Here is a 16,943-nt window from a genome sequence, read left to right as displayed (position 1 = left end):
ATGATGATTAGGTTACTAAAAATATATATAACAGTAGCACCTTCATTTGTGCAAGGTAATTCCTGTTGGTATTTAAAGCTACTCGAGGGAAGTTATGGATTGATGCAGAAATTTATTATTCGTCTTCCAGATGGTGACGTTAAAGGTCAGTCGAAATGTAATATGTGATAAATACATGTCTGTGAAACCTGATCACACATAAACCATTGTTTTTTGTGACAGATCAGAAGATAGAATTGAAAAATAAACACATAAATGTTCTTTGACAGAGTATACACACCCAACAAAGATGAATGTGTATTCTTTTGGTCAATGGATTTCTCTCCCTCATAACTTACTAAAATGTTCTGAGAATGTCAACATTTCATCAAAAGCAATGAGAAATTAATAATTTTCACCAAGTATGAATTTACAAACTGCTGGATTAATGATATCATCATGTTGACCATCACCATCATCATTACTCACAGAAACTTTTAAATACTTTTGACCTGTTTGATCTTTTGTTCCATATTTCCTAAAACTGAAAAGTCATTTATTTGAAACATTTGCATGAAATTCATGAACATTTTTGGAGCTAATATGGAGAAAATAGTATACTGGCACTGATTTCGTATCAGGGCTGTGCCACATGAAAAGTGCAAGCAGCACGATTGGGATACATGCATGTTGGGTGTAATGTCTTACCTGATATGCATTCATCACATCGGAATGAGCCAGTGGGCGCCACCTGAAGTCCTATACAGTCCAGGTGGAAGGCTCCACAGCATCCTCCCTCACAGAGAAGCAACTGACCGGTTCTTTCACAAACCTAACCATGGAAATAAAATGAATGATTGTGATACACTTTTCAAATATTGCTGTTCAATGTTTCATAATGCATTTTATTCTTCCTACAAATACATAATAAACAACCACTATCCCTTCCCCCTAAAGTACAATAAAATCATATTTCACAACATCGGCTCTCTTGACTTGGCTTTAGTTTGGATTTCATGTAATGTAAATGGTTACCTACATAGCACATAGGTTCACATTTCAGTGTTTGTGGAACTTAATGAAGAAATACAACAAAAAGGAGGGGAGATAAACAAAGCACACAAACAAAAACAATCACACTTACAGTTAATCAGTTGACTACTGAACAATTCAAATTGCCATTGGTTTTAAAGAGGGACCAACAAGTTACAGTGGTAACTGGTTAATTGCACACTTTTCTCATCTAGCCATTACACTAGGGGCATTTTATAAGGCAAAAAAAATACTGACATCAAATATAAAAATGAACTCACATAAAATAATCTCTAACAGAAAGGAAATAAATAAAGTTATTACCTGGCAGACATTTTCTTTCCTAGCAGCTCCACTACCTGCTGTTGGTCGTTCTTTCCCAGCTCCGCTAGAGCTACCGGTAGTACTCCCTCCATGCTGAGATGAAGTCTCCGAACTGGCAACTGTACACACATAGATTATAAAATATGCTCAGTCTTTATGATCTATCTTCATAGAGGATATCAACAACATTTGTTGCCTGCCAAGTTGTCAGATCCGACAATTTCCCTTGCTTTTGATTGGCTAAGAATTAAGAAGTGTCTGACTGTTGTTATGGTAACTGTCTGATTAATCATCCGACTAGTCCTTTCAAATTACATGCTCCCTATGTGAACCTCTAATATGCTGCACATTTTAGAATCCAATTAGCACAGAGCAAAGAGAAATAATTTTAGTTCATAGTTGCTACTCAGTTTTGTAGCATGGTTGGCAGCGATTGACCTGTGACCACATGCTTTCACTCAATTCACACACTAAACAGCATGGTGTTGCACTTTGTTAGTCGAATAATGGGTGGGATAGAAAGGAGGGTTCAAGACAATTGCTTTGATTGAAATTTGTCAGATTATGAAAATACATGTACCAGTAAGCTAAAAATTATGGATTTTTCTCTGAAAGGAGAAGAAATTACAATCCCCAAATATTGCATAAGTGTCAAATTTTGACAAAGTCTGATTCCAACATTATTCAAAGAATTTTGATATTAAAAATACAAAAATCATCATCGTTGTATCGTCATCATCAATATCATCATCATTTCCATCATCCACGCTATCATCACAATCTTCATCATAATTTTGACAATTGTTAAAATCACATCACCACTGCATCATCATTGCCACCACCACAATCCTAATTGTTACGTCACCTCTAAAGGAGTTTAGACAAGTTTGCACGGTCCATTAGGAAATCTCTCCATCCTTCTTTTACATATTTTGAAAACTCTATTTCAACCTCAAATCTATGCTCATATCCTCAATCCAACTCTTCTATAACACATTCATTCCAATTATCTTCTCTTTATTATTTCCATCAGTTTCTTCTTAGTCCAAGTGCAAACTTTCATTTCACTTCAACACTTTTGTGCTAATTTTTTTTTTCTCCACCAGAGAGAACAGTTTTACCCTGCATAAATTGGACAGTTTTCTGCCTTCCCCTCCCCAATTCCTATCTCTCTACACTTCTTTAATTCTTGATCTGCCTCTCCCTCACTACCCCCCCCCCTTCTCTGTCTGCCTCCATCTTTCTACCCCATTCTGCCTCCATCCCTCTCTCGTGTCTCTCCCAATCTCAATCCATCTTCAGCATGAACGTTCATAAAGGTCAAGTCCACCTCAGAAAAATGTTGATTTGAATCAATAGAGAAAAATCAGACAAGCACAATGCTGAAAATGCTGAAAAAAAAGTTATGACATTTCAAAGTTTCGCTAATTTTTATCAAAATAGTTATATGAACGAGCCAGTTACATCCAAATGAGAGAGTCGATGATGTCACTCACTCACTATTTTTGTTTTTTATTGTTTGAATTACACAATATTTCAATTATTACGAATTTGACGATTAGGACCTCCTTGCCTGAAGCACAAAATGTTAAAATAATGGAATTCCACGAGTTCAGGGAGGAATGAAACTTCATTTCACATGAAAATGACGAGAAAATAAAAATATTTCATATTTCATATAATAAAATACAAAAGAAATAGTGAGTGATGTCATCAGTTCCTCATTTGCATACCAACCGAGATGTGCATATAACTGTTTTTTTTTAAATGAAGCGAAACTTTAAAATGCCATAACTTTATCTTGCATCCGATTTTGATGAAATTTTCAGTGCTATGCTTGTTGAATTTTTCTCTATTTATTCAAATCAAGTTTTTGTTGGGGTGGACTTGTCCTTAAGTATTGCATGAAATCACATTCACTTTTCACACAAAACCCAATTTCCTTTCCTTTAACTAAGCATGAAGGTTCACAATAACACACAATAGAACACATACAGGCAACATTCACAGCCATCATGGATGAAACGAACATGACAATACAAAATGATCGCAGATATTCATGTACAATATCCAGATGAAGATATAAAACCTCAGAAGAAAATCTAACAAGAAATGATCTCTTTTGATATCTTATTTTTCAGTATGGGATATTAGTTGCTACACGAGAGAATAAATCATGCACACTTGCAAAGATTGTTAGAATTTACCTTTTTTTCTGGTTAAAACTGATTTTAATTTGTGCCAAATACTGATTAATCGTGACAGGTGTCTAGGGAGGTAATTTACTAAAGGCTGAAATCAATACCAAATAGAACAAAAATTGTTCTTGGTTGGGCTCAGTATGATTCCTTTCAGCTTGTTGGGCCTTAAGATCATTTCTTTGAAAGGACCGGTTTTGAAAATGCTGATAGGGATCATCAAAGTTGAGAAGCAGTGACTGGGATATGAAATCTATTGTGATCTTCACACCAATATAGACAACCAGGATTCTCAATAAGTCGATTACACTGTAACTCAGAAATATTGAAGAAAACAGACTTTCAAATCACAATTGAAATATAATAACAATATATAGCATTTATGAGGCGCCTATCTAGTTGCCTATTCAGTGGCGCACTATATATTACACCGGCTGTAGCTCCAGCTGCTAAAGGCGCTTAGTGCATTCAAGGAATTAATCCTGCCGGGTACCCATTTACCTCACCTAGGTCGAGTGCAGCACAGTGTGGATAAATTTCTTGCTGAAGGAAAACATGCCATGGCTAGGATTTGAACACACGACCCTCTGTTTGAAAGGCGAGAGTCAGAACCACTAGACCACGACACGCCCACAATATAATCTTGATCTTGGTAGCATTGAAGAGGCAAGAGGGACACATGAACCCCATTCCACTTTCATAGGAAACATCAAACAATCCACAAGTTTAGAAAAATTCTGGAAAGATTCGTTAAATGAACCAAAGAAGTCACTGGCATCAATTGCTGTGCTGCATGGCTAAAGGCCACCGCACACCTCACGATTGGTCAGAGTAAAATGTTATAGAATTTGATGCCAATATTGAGACATGAAATATCTTACTGTGTCATGTTCGAAATCATCGTACGAATTCCTATGTTCAAATCTGTGACTATGGTATCACCCTTCTTAGAATAAAAACAAATTTAATATCTAGTCGTGATGACGTCATAGCAGTTGCACGATTGGCTACAATTTGAAACTAATTTTGGCCTTTACTCCCAAAATAAAGGTTTGCTTTGCAATCTTTCAAAATAGTTTCATATCAGTATTCTTTCAATTAATTTCAACCTCAAATAAAATGATAAGTTCCATCCACATTTTCAGAAAATGAGCAAAGTGCTATTTGTTCCGAAACCGGATCACGAACAGTCATAAGGTGTGTGGTGGCTTTAATGTTACAAGGGGCAAAGTTTCAGTGCTTGCCCTCAAGGGCATCTATCCAGAGCTGCCAACCTGAAAAGGAACATTTCAGTATTTTTTAACCTGAAAATCAGTATTTCGGTGAGGAAATCAGTATTTTCAAAAAATACCATAGGACCACACATACAACTGAAACTTTAGAAATCAGTATTTTACATGAAACTATCAGTATTCTTCTCACTTTTCAGTACTAAATACTGAAAATCAGTACTACTTGGTGGCCCTGTCTATCCAAGATGCACCACTATTCATCCTTCACAAACAGTGATTCCAATTCTTTTCATGAAGCATTCTGAAATAACTCTAGATTCAAACTTGTAAGAATCATAAGTTAAACTACTACAGAGATGGATCTCTCAATGCCAATGAAACAGGTAGCAAACCGTGCAACTCACTATCCCTGGAGAAGTTATTCAGATTTGCTGGATAATTGGTTTAAATACAATACATAATCATGAAAATTTGGTAGTTACCTAGTGAGACTTGCCTAAAATTGTTGAAGGTTTAAAACTTAACAATAGAATTCAACAATATTCTCCAAAAGAGAAATAGACAGTTAATCTGCTAGTTCAGCAATCTCATCTCTGGCCAACCACAGTATTGGCTATCTGTTCAACTCAGAAGAAACATACTGCAATCACAGATGAAATCACAGTACAATTTAACCCACTCTTCTTAGATTGTGTGGGGGAAATATCTTAAATCTATTAAAGATATACATGTATGATCAAAATCATGCTTCTATCTACTTCTACCAAGCCAAGACATTATTGGAAGCAGCAGTTCAACATGCAAAGAGCAGAAAAAGAAAACAAGCAAATAGTAGCCATGAAACTAGCCAAGATTCCACCAAACACCAAACACAAGCCTCGCTTCATAGAGATAAACACAATTCGCACGCAAGCATACTATATTCAATTCAAGATTTTAATAAGAATCTTTTCTCTTATAATATTTATTCGGCATAGCAATCAACATCAAATTACAAATAGCTTTAGTGGAAGATTTGTTTTTGCTTGATATACAAAATCACCATGGCAATCTTTATTAAATATATTACAAATAAATCTGTCCTTACAATTTAAAAGACTTACTATATTACATTTAAGTACTGAATGAGGTATATTTGGTTTTCTAAAAAAATTCTATCATATTTAGATGAAAATATATGAAGAGAATATCCATACTGAAAGTAATTAGGATTCAACAGTGTAAAAAAAAAACTTTGAAGATCAGCCCATCTCAAAAGCGAATTATTAACTTAATTAGCTACTCGGATCCACATCATGAAACCTTGACTTTCATTTTGCTTGTGAATAAAATTTCATGAAGTCCTAATCATGTTGGAAAATAATTATTCTACCCGGATTCAGATAGCTTCTTACTGATTGGAATCTGGTATTGAGATAGATGGAAAGTGAAAATTTGAGCACAAAATTCAAACAAAATCATGGATTTTCATATTTACAACAATAAATCCTTGATAGGACTTCCAGGTCAAATGAACTTTGTAAGTTATTAAAAATTGTAATCCAATATAGGGCAAAATTCATCTATAACTGTTAAGACACTGTATGTATCTACATGTAATAGAATATATTTCTACAAAAATAAATTGGCATTTATCATTTCATAACAGCGGGGAAAAACTACTTTTGAAATATATCCCCCCACCCCTTGAAGATAAAAAGGGAAGAAAAGTTTTAAAATTTGAAGTTCTTGCATATGTTTTAGATGCTGTGCCAGTCCTACTAGAGAAATATAATACTTTTAATACAAACATGTGATCAATATATAGTCAATTAAAGGGGTACTCCAAACTAAAAAAATTGCTGAAAATTTAATTAAATTCTGAAAACAGATGTACACCATCATGAATATTCATCAGGTGGGTTAATGTCATGTCCCCACTTTGCCTTTTCTTAAGCAATTACATGATGAAATTGTACTTATTTTATATTTTCATACATATGTGTTTATGGTATGTCTCCCTTGTTAACAAAATGAGTTGCAGCAATGATTATCTAGTTAATCTTAAATTGTTTCATTTTTGGAGGACAAAGTATGAAATGTAATTTGTGTAATGAAACACAATATTATAAGTGGGGATATGACATCACCAGCTTGCTCCTTGCATATTCATAAAGACACGCATCAAATTGTTTCACCGAAATGATGCAAAAATTTAAAATATTGCAACTTTGTTATTCCATGTCCGACTTTGATGAAATTTTCAGTGTTTTGTCTGATTTTACGCAAATCTGTTCAGCTCAGATTTTTTTCAGCATGGAATACCCCTTTAAAAGTTAATTTGCATCTTTCACCTTTTTTTCAATGGAAAAACATCCAATATATTAGAATTTTTTTAGAACTAAACTTGACTACATGTATTTTTTTTCAGGACTGAAATATCCATTAATAATATATAGCATTTATGAGGCGCTGATTCATCTAGTTTCCTATTCAGTGGCGCACTACATATTATCCTGGCTGTAGCTCCAGCTGCTAAAGGAATCAATCCTGCCGGATTCCCATTCACCTCACCTGGGCTGAGTGCAACACAATATGGATAGATTTCTTGCTGAAGGAAAACATGCCAGTGGCTAGATTCGAACCCACGTCCCTCTCATTGAAATACGAGATTCGTAACCACTAGACCATGACGTCCCCACATACAATATCATGCCTACATTCATCTCACAAATATAAACCTGAATTATAAGATAGCATTCCCCCCCAAAATAATTCAATACCCAAATTTGTTCAACAGTTTTCCCATCCCACAAGCATTAAAGATATCTGTCAGAGTGTAATATCAAAGAGATAAATATCTTTGATAACTATCATTGATTGCTTAATCAAAACAAAATTCACTAACATGATCCAAATAAGATTAAGTAACAAATGTCATGCCCTTATTCCTTTACAAAATTTCATACATTTCCTTTTTCAGGTTGATCATATTCTTTAATAAGTAACAAAAACCTTTCTTTTCAGGGATGTATAGGATCATAAATGAGAATAGCACACTGTCGCTAATACAGGCAGTCTTTAACAAGCTAAAATATAAAATCTGATGTAAGCAAATTCTCATTTTCCTGATCAGGGACATATTGCACAAACCTTACTATCATGGTAACATTGTTATCCAATGGCAAAGACTGGCTCACCAGCCAATCAAAATCAACGATTCATAACAATTACCATCGGATTATCAAATTATCATAATAGTGAGTTTCGTGCAACATGTTCCTAAAGTCTCAAATATTCCTTATTAATCAACTATTCCGCACCATTTTTATTGGTATAAATACATGCATGTAGCAGCGCTGATAAAAGATGTCATCAATCTTTGCCTTCAATGTGCATACCTCAATAGACACTGGAGCAGTCTACGGGTATGGTCACACTTCTGAAACAAAAATGAAAAAAAAAATCAAAATTACAATCTATACACCATCAGCTACTGTACAATAATAAACTTTAAACTAGAACCATTGATCTCAAATTTTGTAATTTTGAAATCCTAGGCTCTGACTAGATTTTCACTTGCCAAACTGCATAATAATTTCTAGTTTCGCATTTTGCTAAATCTTTTCAATGCAATGTTGATAAGAAAGACATGATTACTGATTGACAACTAATGACATAACTTTACAAATTTTGATGAATACTATGCTAAAAAAAGATTCATAATATTGATGTAATGGCTTACAGCTTCCAAGTTTCAATACACATGTAGTAAGTCATATCAGGGAACAATCCAATTGATTACATTACAATGCAATTTTTAAAGAACCTGGTTTCAGGTTTAGACCAAACATGATAGACCATAGCGATGCATGCTACATCAAAGATTATATTGCTATCTGCCAGCAGATTTTACTTGGTAAAAAGTTAGCCTAGTACTTAATGCACTTAATCCCTAAATAATAAATAGAATATTTTCAACCATATACTTTATATAGCAAGATCAATATATGTATACTACATAAATCAACTCATTTTCTTTTAATCTCAAGTTAGAATTCTCATGTACTTTTAGGCTAATAATCTTTAAAAAAAAATAATCTGAGCTGTTCCTCTGACAATGGTCATCATTAAAGGGTGATCAATATTGTCTAGTTTTTATTACACTGTACATTAACAATATTACATCTCTTAGAGTCATTTTCTCCAGTCTTACAAAGTGGCATTTATTTAATGGAAAATTCAGCTTGCAGCTCAATCAATAAACGTATATCAAGCTCATTTTCTGCATGGAAAACGCAAAACATCCCCTTAAACACAGAGAAACAAAATTCATCAGATGAAGCAAGCAAATAATAAACCAATAATAAAACCAAAATGTCCACACTTCAGTCTTCATACTAAAATCTTCACTAATCATGAGAAATCCAACAGGACTGATAAGACAAGAAAAGACAAAGAGATGCCAAACACCTGAAACTGAATCAACATTCTTTCTTGTGGTAGACAAGGGACAACATCGTTCTGTGTTGTGAACTGAATCTGGCACTGCACACAAATAGCATGAGAGGCAACCTTTGTCAAATAACATCAATGAAGAAAATTCTGTCTACATCCACACTTGTTCAAAACATTTCAAGATACCAGGGTAACGGGTGCATTCACCTGTTAATTCCTTATCAATTCATGTAAATGTTTGATATTATAGGTTGAGGTGCTATTGCAGAATTTGCGCCATAGTAGTCATATCGCTTAAGATAGGGGTGAAAATCCACCACTCTACTCTCACAGCCCAAATTAGTCACACACATAGAAACATATACTTATATAAAATAGTCAAATGCACAGCTGCTCTTCTAACATATTTAGGGAAGAGGTAATAAACTCCAAAACAGACAAGATGTTCATTTACTCTATCTGTTAATCGGTTTCTCATGTCCAGCTATATGACCTCTCAAGCACAATATTGAATACACTCTTTTATGAATGAAGCAAAAGCATGGACCAGGAAAAGGGTGTTCTTTGATGCAATAGTCAGCATGAATTTTAAAATCCACAGCAGCAAAAGCCTAATGCTGTAAACAAAATAATAAATTTAACTTGCCAAGCGCCTTGTTCAGCAACTTGAGTAATTATTTTGTTTTAAATCCTTGCGTAGGACTTTCGATCCATGGAGAAATGTAATTATGTTTACAGTAGATAATACTGAATATCAAATATTGTAACCATATTCCCTAGCTGCCATATGATATTTTACAAAGTTACCACAATATCAGAAATCCCTGGTCAAAGGGACAAGATTTGAGGGAAATAAAGAAAACTATGTATTTATGTACATAGCAAATAACTTTGTTTCGAAATGGAAAGCATGACACTACAGTAGTCAGCGTTGCTTAGAACCAGCACCACTACCCAAAATCTCTGACTCACACTCTATGCAATATCACAAGCCATCAACTGTCACTAATTTTCCAACAACAAAAATACAAATTACACATTTTCAAAGATTAGACTGAAAGCATGGCTCATTTTCATCCCCCTGAACCCCCGTGGCAAGGCATCAGTCAATGAAATTTCCACCACTTAAGATTCCCTGGTGCACACCCTGCATATGAAATCTTTGTGACTGTGAACTTGGGATTCCATAAAACCACAGCAAAATATTTTAACAAATATAGTGAACTGAAAAAAAATGGATGCTAAATGGGCTGTGATTGGCTTGTAGGAAAAGAAATTAGGCTTAGTAACAGCCATTGCAAACTCCTTATGGCTACCATTCTGTCCCACTAGTTTGTAAGAGCCCTTAAGTAACACTAATGCTTCAATTAACAGCTGTCTACTAAGCCTAAATAAAATAGAAAATACTAGGGAAAAATAAGATTACCACTAGGAGGGTTGCCTTTTTGACGATCAGTCACAGACTGGATAGCATCAGCAATGATGTCTGTATCGATTATGAGACCGCCCTCATCATCCTCCTCTTGCATCTCAGCAAAGTCTTGGCTCATCTAAATCAAACACATTCAGGGGAATGAGAAAACATAACGAAAGCTTAAACTCTGTTTGATATAAAAGATAGCTTTATCAACCACTCGATCAGAATCATCCACACAGAACATAAACGAAAGTTAAAAAAATTATGAGTTATTTCTTTTTAAATATGTGGATTGAATTTTTTTGATGACGTCAAAAAAATATTGACCTCGGTAAAACTTTTATTTTTTATTCACATTTTTTATGTTGTGTCTTGGGGCAAATGGAGTTGTTCTTACCATATAACACAATGACATTACCAATGATGCCAATTCAAAATTTTGTAATGTCATTATTGTTCATCAGATATTGTTCAAACTTCACACATCTGCTTTTCTTGGTTTTTTTTTAATATTGAAAAAAAAATATATATTCAAAACAACATTCCAATTGGGATGGACTTCCACTATAAGTTGATAACTTACATCTGATGTTATCCCATCAGGTTTAGAGCTGGTCTCCATGGGAGTTTCTTCCTGCTTTCCCCTCCTTTTCTTAGCTGGTTTAGTGTCTTCAGGAGCTGGCAAGCTCTTCCTTGGCCTTGACTGCTTGGTGATTGAAGGCTCTTTGCTAGGAAGAGACTGCAAGGCACCTAATGGTCGTCCTCTGCCCTTCTTTGGAGGGACTGCTTCTCTTGATGGGGACAGAAGTCCATCAGAACTAGTGGATTCTGACTGAGAAGCTTCGCTATATTTCTGGGAATAGAACAATATGGAATGAATTGTTATCAACACTAAAAGCACAATTTAAAAAGATTTGTAGCAAAAACAATGACCTTGTTTTAAACAAGCAGGTGTCAAATTTTCTTCAAATTTTTCAAACCACACATCATTTTCAGCTTTTCATTACTTCAGTACAGATTATGGTTCAATTAATCCGGACTTCACATAAAGGCGTGTGTCTTCAAAATAAAGAAATTATCTGGAGATAAAACAGGTTAACTGTGTTTCTGGACAATATGTCCCCTTCTCATCCATTGAGAAAGTCACTAGGATTTTTTTGGGGAAAATTTTGGGGGGCTACTTTTCACATCCTACTAATGGGAAATTTTCCAGTGCTCTTTTGAGTATTCAGGGGCAAAATCACCCTGAGCCCCTGTAAAATACGATTCCTGATGGTCAAATACCTTGATTGAAGCCACAACCTTTGGGGAAAAGCCAAGGCTGGAGAGATCAGCTTCTTGGAGTTTCTTGGATGGTTTTGATTCCCGCTTGGACCTCTTCACAGGGGCTGTCTGGGTATCCTGCTCTGGAGGACTCTTTCGCTTCCTCTCTATAGAATCAAGAAATCAAGATCACCTTTCACTTTGAGGATCATAACACAGAGCTATAAGTCACAAGTTCTAGCCCTAAGCCTTGTGCTATAGGGCCAGTTAATTTATTCATACTTGGGATCAATGTATTATCTGAACAAACTCATGTTTTAGCCTGTATTGACTGATGCTATTATTGCTATATATGTTGGTTATTTGGCCAAGTAGTATTCACCAAAGGCTAAAAAAGCTAAGTGTGTGAACCAAAGGACCAAGGGCTTTAATGAAGATAAAATGCAGTGACATTGCCAATTAACAGTATCCACTCCCTTCTGTTTAAATCTCAGGTCATCTGACTATTAAGGACCATAGACCCTTTTCTACAGCTCATCCACCAATGACTGTTTCTTCAGCTGTGTTGCAATCATATCTGCAGATAGTATGATGAGCCATGATTAATCACCTAAACTCTTCAGATACATACCTCTCTTAGTGGAAGGTGGGGTGACAGGCTTGGTGTTAAACTTCTCCTTATCTTCTTCTGACAAACCTTCCCATTTATCCTGCAGTTTCTCATAGATTTCCCTTTGGCCAATACCAGGATGTTCCTTCACAATCTCTTTCTTGTACTGTTTGGAGAACTCTAAGAACTGACTGGTCTTCCGACCTCTTTTTCTCTTAGGTGTATCAGGCTCATATTTAGCTTTCTTAGTTGTTCCTGGGGTTTGTTTGCTCTGCGGTAGTGCATCCCCACTGGCATCGGGGGTTGGAGCATCTTCTTTCTGTTTCTTGTAAGCCCTCTTGGCTTTCATCTTTGGGGAATCCCCTAGTGACACAACATCAATCTGTTCACCAGCAGGGCCTGCCTTAGGCATCTCATACTTGAAAGTGAAATTGAGTTTACGTTCATGTCTACTCATTGGAAGCGCCCTCTCGCATTCTGAAATGGCAGCATCCCAAGCATTTCTCCTACAGGGTTTCACTGCTAGTTTGGATAGCATGCGAGATCTCTCTGCTTTTCGAACTTTGCTGACCATCTCTTCTACTAATGAATCATATTGGTCACGTCCTGAAAACTTTTTCATGCTGCTTCCACTCACCCAGCCTCTCTCTGGGACCTCTCCAAAGAACTGCACATGGTACATTCTATAGGCTTTCCCAATGGATCCTAGAGGTAAAGAAAAAAAAAAAGAAAATACATGATTGACACCGTACCCAAAATGTCTTTCATCATGGAACAAAAATAAGCGAATGCTAAGTCTAATATCAAATGTGCATGAAAAAAATTGCGATATAAAATCAATTTCTTATGTATTATATTGTTTTTTAAATTACTTTATTTTCTACCTTTGTTTTTCATTGTGTTTTCAATGAACTTTGTCAGGGACTCTTATGAGATAAAAAAAAAAACGGCATAAAACAAATCCATTTAGATCAGCAAACTAAAAATAAACATACATTTTATGATTTTAGGTTGAAAACACAATTTGCATTGACTATACACGAATCGCGTTTTTGAGCAATTGTAGGTCTGACATGCACTTACAAAATGTTGCGTAATTTCGGAACCGCATACCCGGGCATCGCAAAATTGGTCTCAAAAGTTGCGCAAGACTTGAAAGTAAAAGTCAGTGAGCTGCGCGGTCAAAAAAATTGTGCAGCAAAAATATTGCGTAACTCGTTGAGGGGGGCCTCGGAGCCCCCCCCCCCCCCCTAGATAGGGTTAATGTAAAGATTAAATTTGCGCTCATAGTTATGGTTTCCAATTGAAACAATATCAAATTAAAATATACTTAATGAGATGGGACATATTAGTCTTTATATTTCTAGGATGCAAGGGTAAAGCCAGGGTAATAATATCCAAACAACTGGAAAATGTATCGAGACTTTAATCCGATATGCGGTATAGAGGAACTGTGTTTTATTGCTATTATTTCATCTCATATATATTTTTCTACACCACGTCAAGGTGAAGGCAAATGGCCAACAAGGATAGGGGCAATGTTCACCTTTCATTCTTGTGTAAATCCCCAGGTTTGGGTCATATGCTACCATACAAGGCCACCATGGATGTCCGCTAACTTTAGACCAAACCAGATCTCCAACAAGCCATTCACATGGCTTTTCATCATTGATTGGAAGGGGTTGCTTAATGTAGTGGCCCTTTGGAATTGGGAGGCTGCTTCCTTTGGCAGCCTTTACTGTATCTCTCCTCTGAGCTACAGTTGGAGGTTTGGTAGGTGTTGGGTCAATGGGCAGCTCTCTTTCAACACTGGCCATCAGATTGCGCTTTGTGTAAGTAGCTGACTCAGTGTCACTTCCGCTTGGTGATGTCTTCTGAGGAGATTCATCAGTGCTGAGCAACGTTGAAGTAAGGCTTGGTTTTCCTCTGCTAACCGTCTTCTTGATTTTAATCTTTATCTCTGGTGATGCTGTCTCTGATGTTTCAATGGGTCCAGGGTCAGAAGGAGGTGTTGGAATAATTGAACTCTGTTTGGTCGGAGTGCACATCAGTTCAGGTGGTGTACCTTTCACTGGGATATCCCCCAAAGGTTCTGGAGTAGCCTGTCCTAAAGATTCTGAAGGTGGCAATGATGCACTGGTGACTGGAATTTTAACAGGAGTACCAGACAGATCTGGAGTTGAAACTTCTTTCTGAGATGCATTACAAGGAGACTCCTGTCCTAGAGATTCTGAAGGCAGAGGTGATGCACTGGTAATTGGCATTTTGATGGGAGAACCAGACAGGTCTGGAGTTGGAACTACTTTCTGAGATGCCTTTAGAGTCGATTGTTCCTGCAGCACAACATGCTCTACTACCGATAATGAGAGGGACTGCTGAGTAGGCTTTTGAGCCAAGTCCGTCAATTGAGGACCGCTTGGGAATGTATGGTGGAGTGTCTGTGCTGGCTCAGATTGGCGCATAGGTTGTGCAATCTTATGATGGGTAGGGCCTGGGATCGACTTGACCGGAATGTGACTGTGGCCTACAGCAGAAATGGGCTTCTCAGTAGAGGCAATGCCGAGGAGCTTTGATGGTGAAGAGTTTCCCATCGCCTGCATGGTAGGAAGGCTGCTTCCTTCAGCTGGCTCTCTGTGAAGAGGTGGCGGTGGATGAAGTTGACTTGGAGGATCAGAGGTATTCATCCTTTTCTCTCCAAGCCTTGTATCCTACTGATCACTGCTATCCTTGTTTGTGTGTAGTTAGTAGTTTGGTTCTCTGATCAATGCCGACATGTATTCTGCAAGGGAGACAAAAGATAATTCAAAACAAATTTGAATTCCACAATTCCATCATATGCCTGTGTTCGCTCCCCAGTGCTGTTACTCCCTCCACCCTCATCCCCCCCCCCCCAAAAAAAAAGGCCCAAACCTATCACAAGAAAATTCCCCAAGTTCTACCACAAAGATTATAGGAACATAAGAAACTCAATATGACAGGGTGATAGGGCAAAATTACCCCCAGCCCCCCCCCCCCCTCCTGACGCAAAAAACCACAACACAATGCAATTAATACTAATACAAGGTCAATACACAGTTTAACGCAGAGGCCTCATGTTCTAGCTCGGTAGTTTGAACATCCACAACTGAATGCACCCAAACTTCATAAAATAGGAGCAAATATATTCATGAGCTGAACAAGCAAATGCAAGTAAGGACTCGCAAGGGCAAGCAACAAAGAGCAGCTTGCGTATAGGCTACAGAGCTTTAGTGCTCGATTTATCTCAAATCACCTTGGCCGCATTAGGGCCTGCCTCTTTTCACTTCGTTCAACTTTGTACGAGTGCTTAGGCAATGCATTGGATGGAAAGACTTCCTTATGTCCCCGCCTCCACTAACTTTAAAAAATACTTCTCCAAAACCCCCTTCTTTCGTTCTCCTTTTTTTCTTCTTCTTACTTCTGATTGGTACTTGGATTCAAACCTCTCGCTGCAGAATGAGGCATCTCAAGGCTGTCAACTTACTCACTGAGCTAGCAGGAGTTGTTGAAAGCCATGGGTTTAATAACGGTTATCAACCAATATTACGACTAGTCTACTCTCCAAGATTATTATTGGGTATTTATTTCTGACTAAATAAACCGATACCATTGGGAGTTACAGACTCTCAAAATTTTGACGGAATAAAGCCATATTTTGGTATGTAGCAACTTTTCCTTCTTAAATCTCTTAGATATATGTTAGATAATTCTTGATAAACCCTCTCCTTATTTTTTTTCCCAATTTTAGTGGAGGGAACATGCAAGTCTTGCCCATAAGGCAAAGGTGTAATTGCAACCAAACAGTTGCTGCATATTGCTTTTTTGGGCTAATGCTGGGATACACACCATAAAACGCAAAGGTGTAAGCCAGGCTTTAGTTAGTGCTTTGCCTTGTATGTTAGAACAGTGTTCTTTATGATGGTGGTCCCAAGTCTGCGCACTTAACAATTTGAGTTTAGATTTAACATGAATTTCTTTTTATTTCACAAAATCTTTCAGTTAATAATGTTATTTAGTACGGTAAGTGTACCAAATATCTTATAAAAATTTGTAAGAAATATAGGATTTTCTTTGAAAAAACCTTTAGCAGTCATTTTCAGATTAAAAAAAATGGTACCCCATGTCTGTGCACCCATTCACTTTGCAAACAATTCAGGGATTTTGACGAGAAAGGCTGCATTTTGAGGCCATCACATGAGATGCCCAAATTCATTATTTTTCCACCAATTGGAGTCGAATTTTTAAATGAATGTCGGTCAGTATTGCATGTGTAAAGACTATGTTAGTTAGCTTACACAACTATCACAGCCTATCCCAACATATATACATTGTACACAATGTATATGATCTCACTCATATTCACAAAAAATCTCACGCATAGCTGGTCTTTGAACTTGGCATCTCTGTGCATGTACACAGACAGGGGGGACTGC

The 16,943-nt window shown here is 36.7% G+C and overlaps 1 protein-coding gene across 1 annotated transcript in view; it reads right to left on the bottom strand.

Annotated features, from left to right (window-relative positions):
* The window catches only part of LOC121425012 (histone-lysine N-methyltransferase NSD2-like), a 35,483-nt gene that overhangs the window by 17,281 nt on the left and 1,259 nt on the right, over positions 1-16,943 (bottom strand). Inside the window, exons 2-8 of the mRNA XM_041620943.1 lie at positions 14,039-15,271; positions 12,514-13,197; positions 11,904-12,049; positions 11,203-11,472; positions 10,629-10,752; positions 1,336-1,454; positions 688-811 (exon numbers count right to left, since the gene is read on the bottom strand). Of these exons, the coding sequence (XP_041476877.1) occupies positions 688-811; positions 1,336-1,454; positions 10,629-10,752; positions 11,203-11,472; positions 11,904-12,049; positions 12,514-13,197; positions 14,039-15,176 (2,605 nt within the window). The 5' untranslated portion in view covers positions 15,177-15,271. The remainder of the gene's footprint in view (positions 1-687; positions 812-1,335; positions 1,455-10,628; positions 10,753-11,202; positions 11,473-11,903; positions 12,050-12,513; positions 13,198-14,038; positions 15,272-16,943) is intronic.

Source organism: Lytechinus variegatus, chromosome 12, assembly GCF_018143015.1.
Source record: "Lytechinus variegatus isolate NC3 chromosome 12, Lvar_3.0, whole genome shotgun sequence".
Taxonomy (NCBI): Eukaryota; Metazoa; Echinodermata; class Echinoidea; order Temnopleuroida; family Toxopneustidae; genus Lytechinus; species Lytechinus variegatus.
The sequence above is the reverse complement of the archived record's forward strand: the minus strand, read 5'-3'. Positions and strand labels throughout refer to the sequence as shown.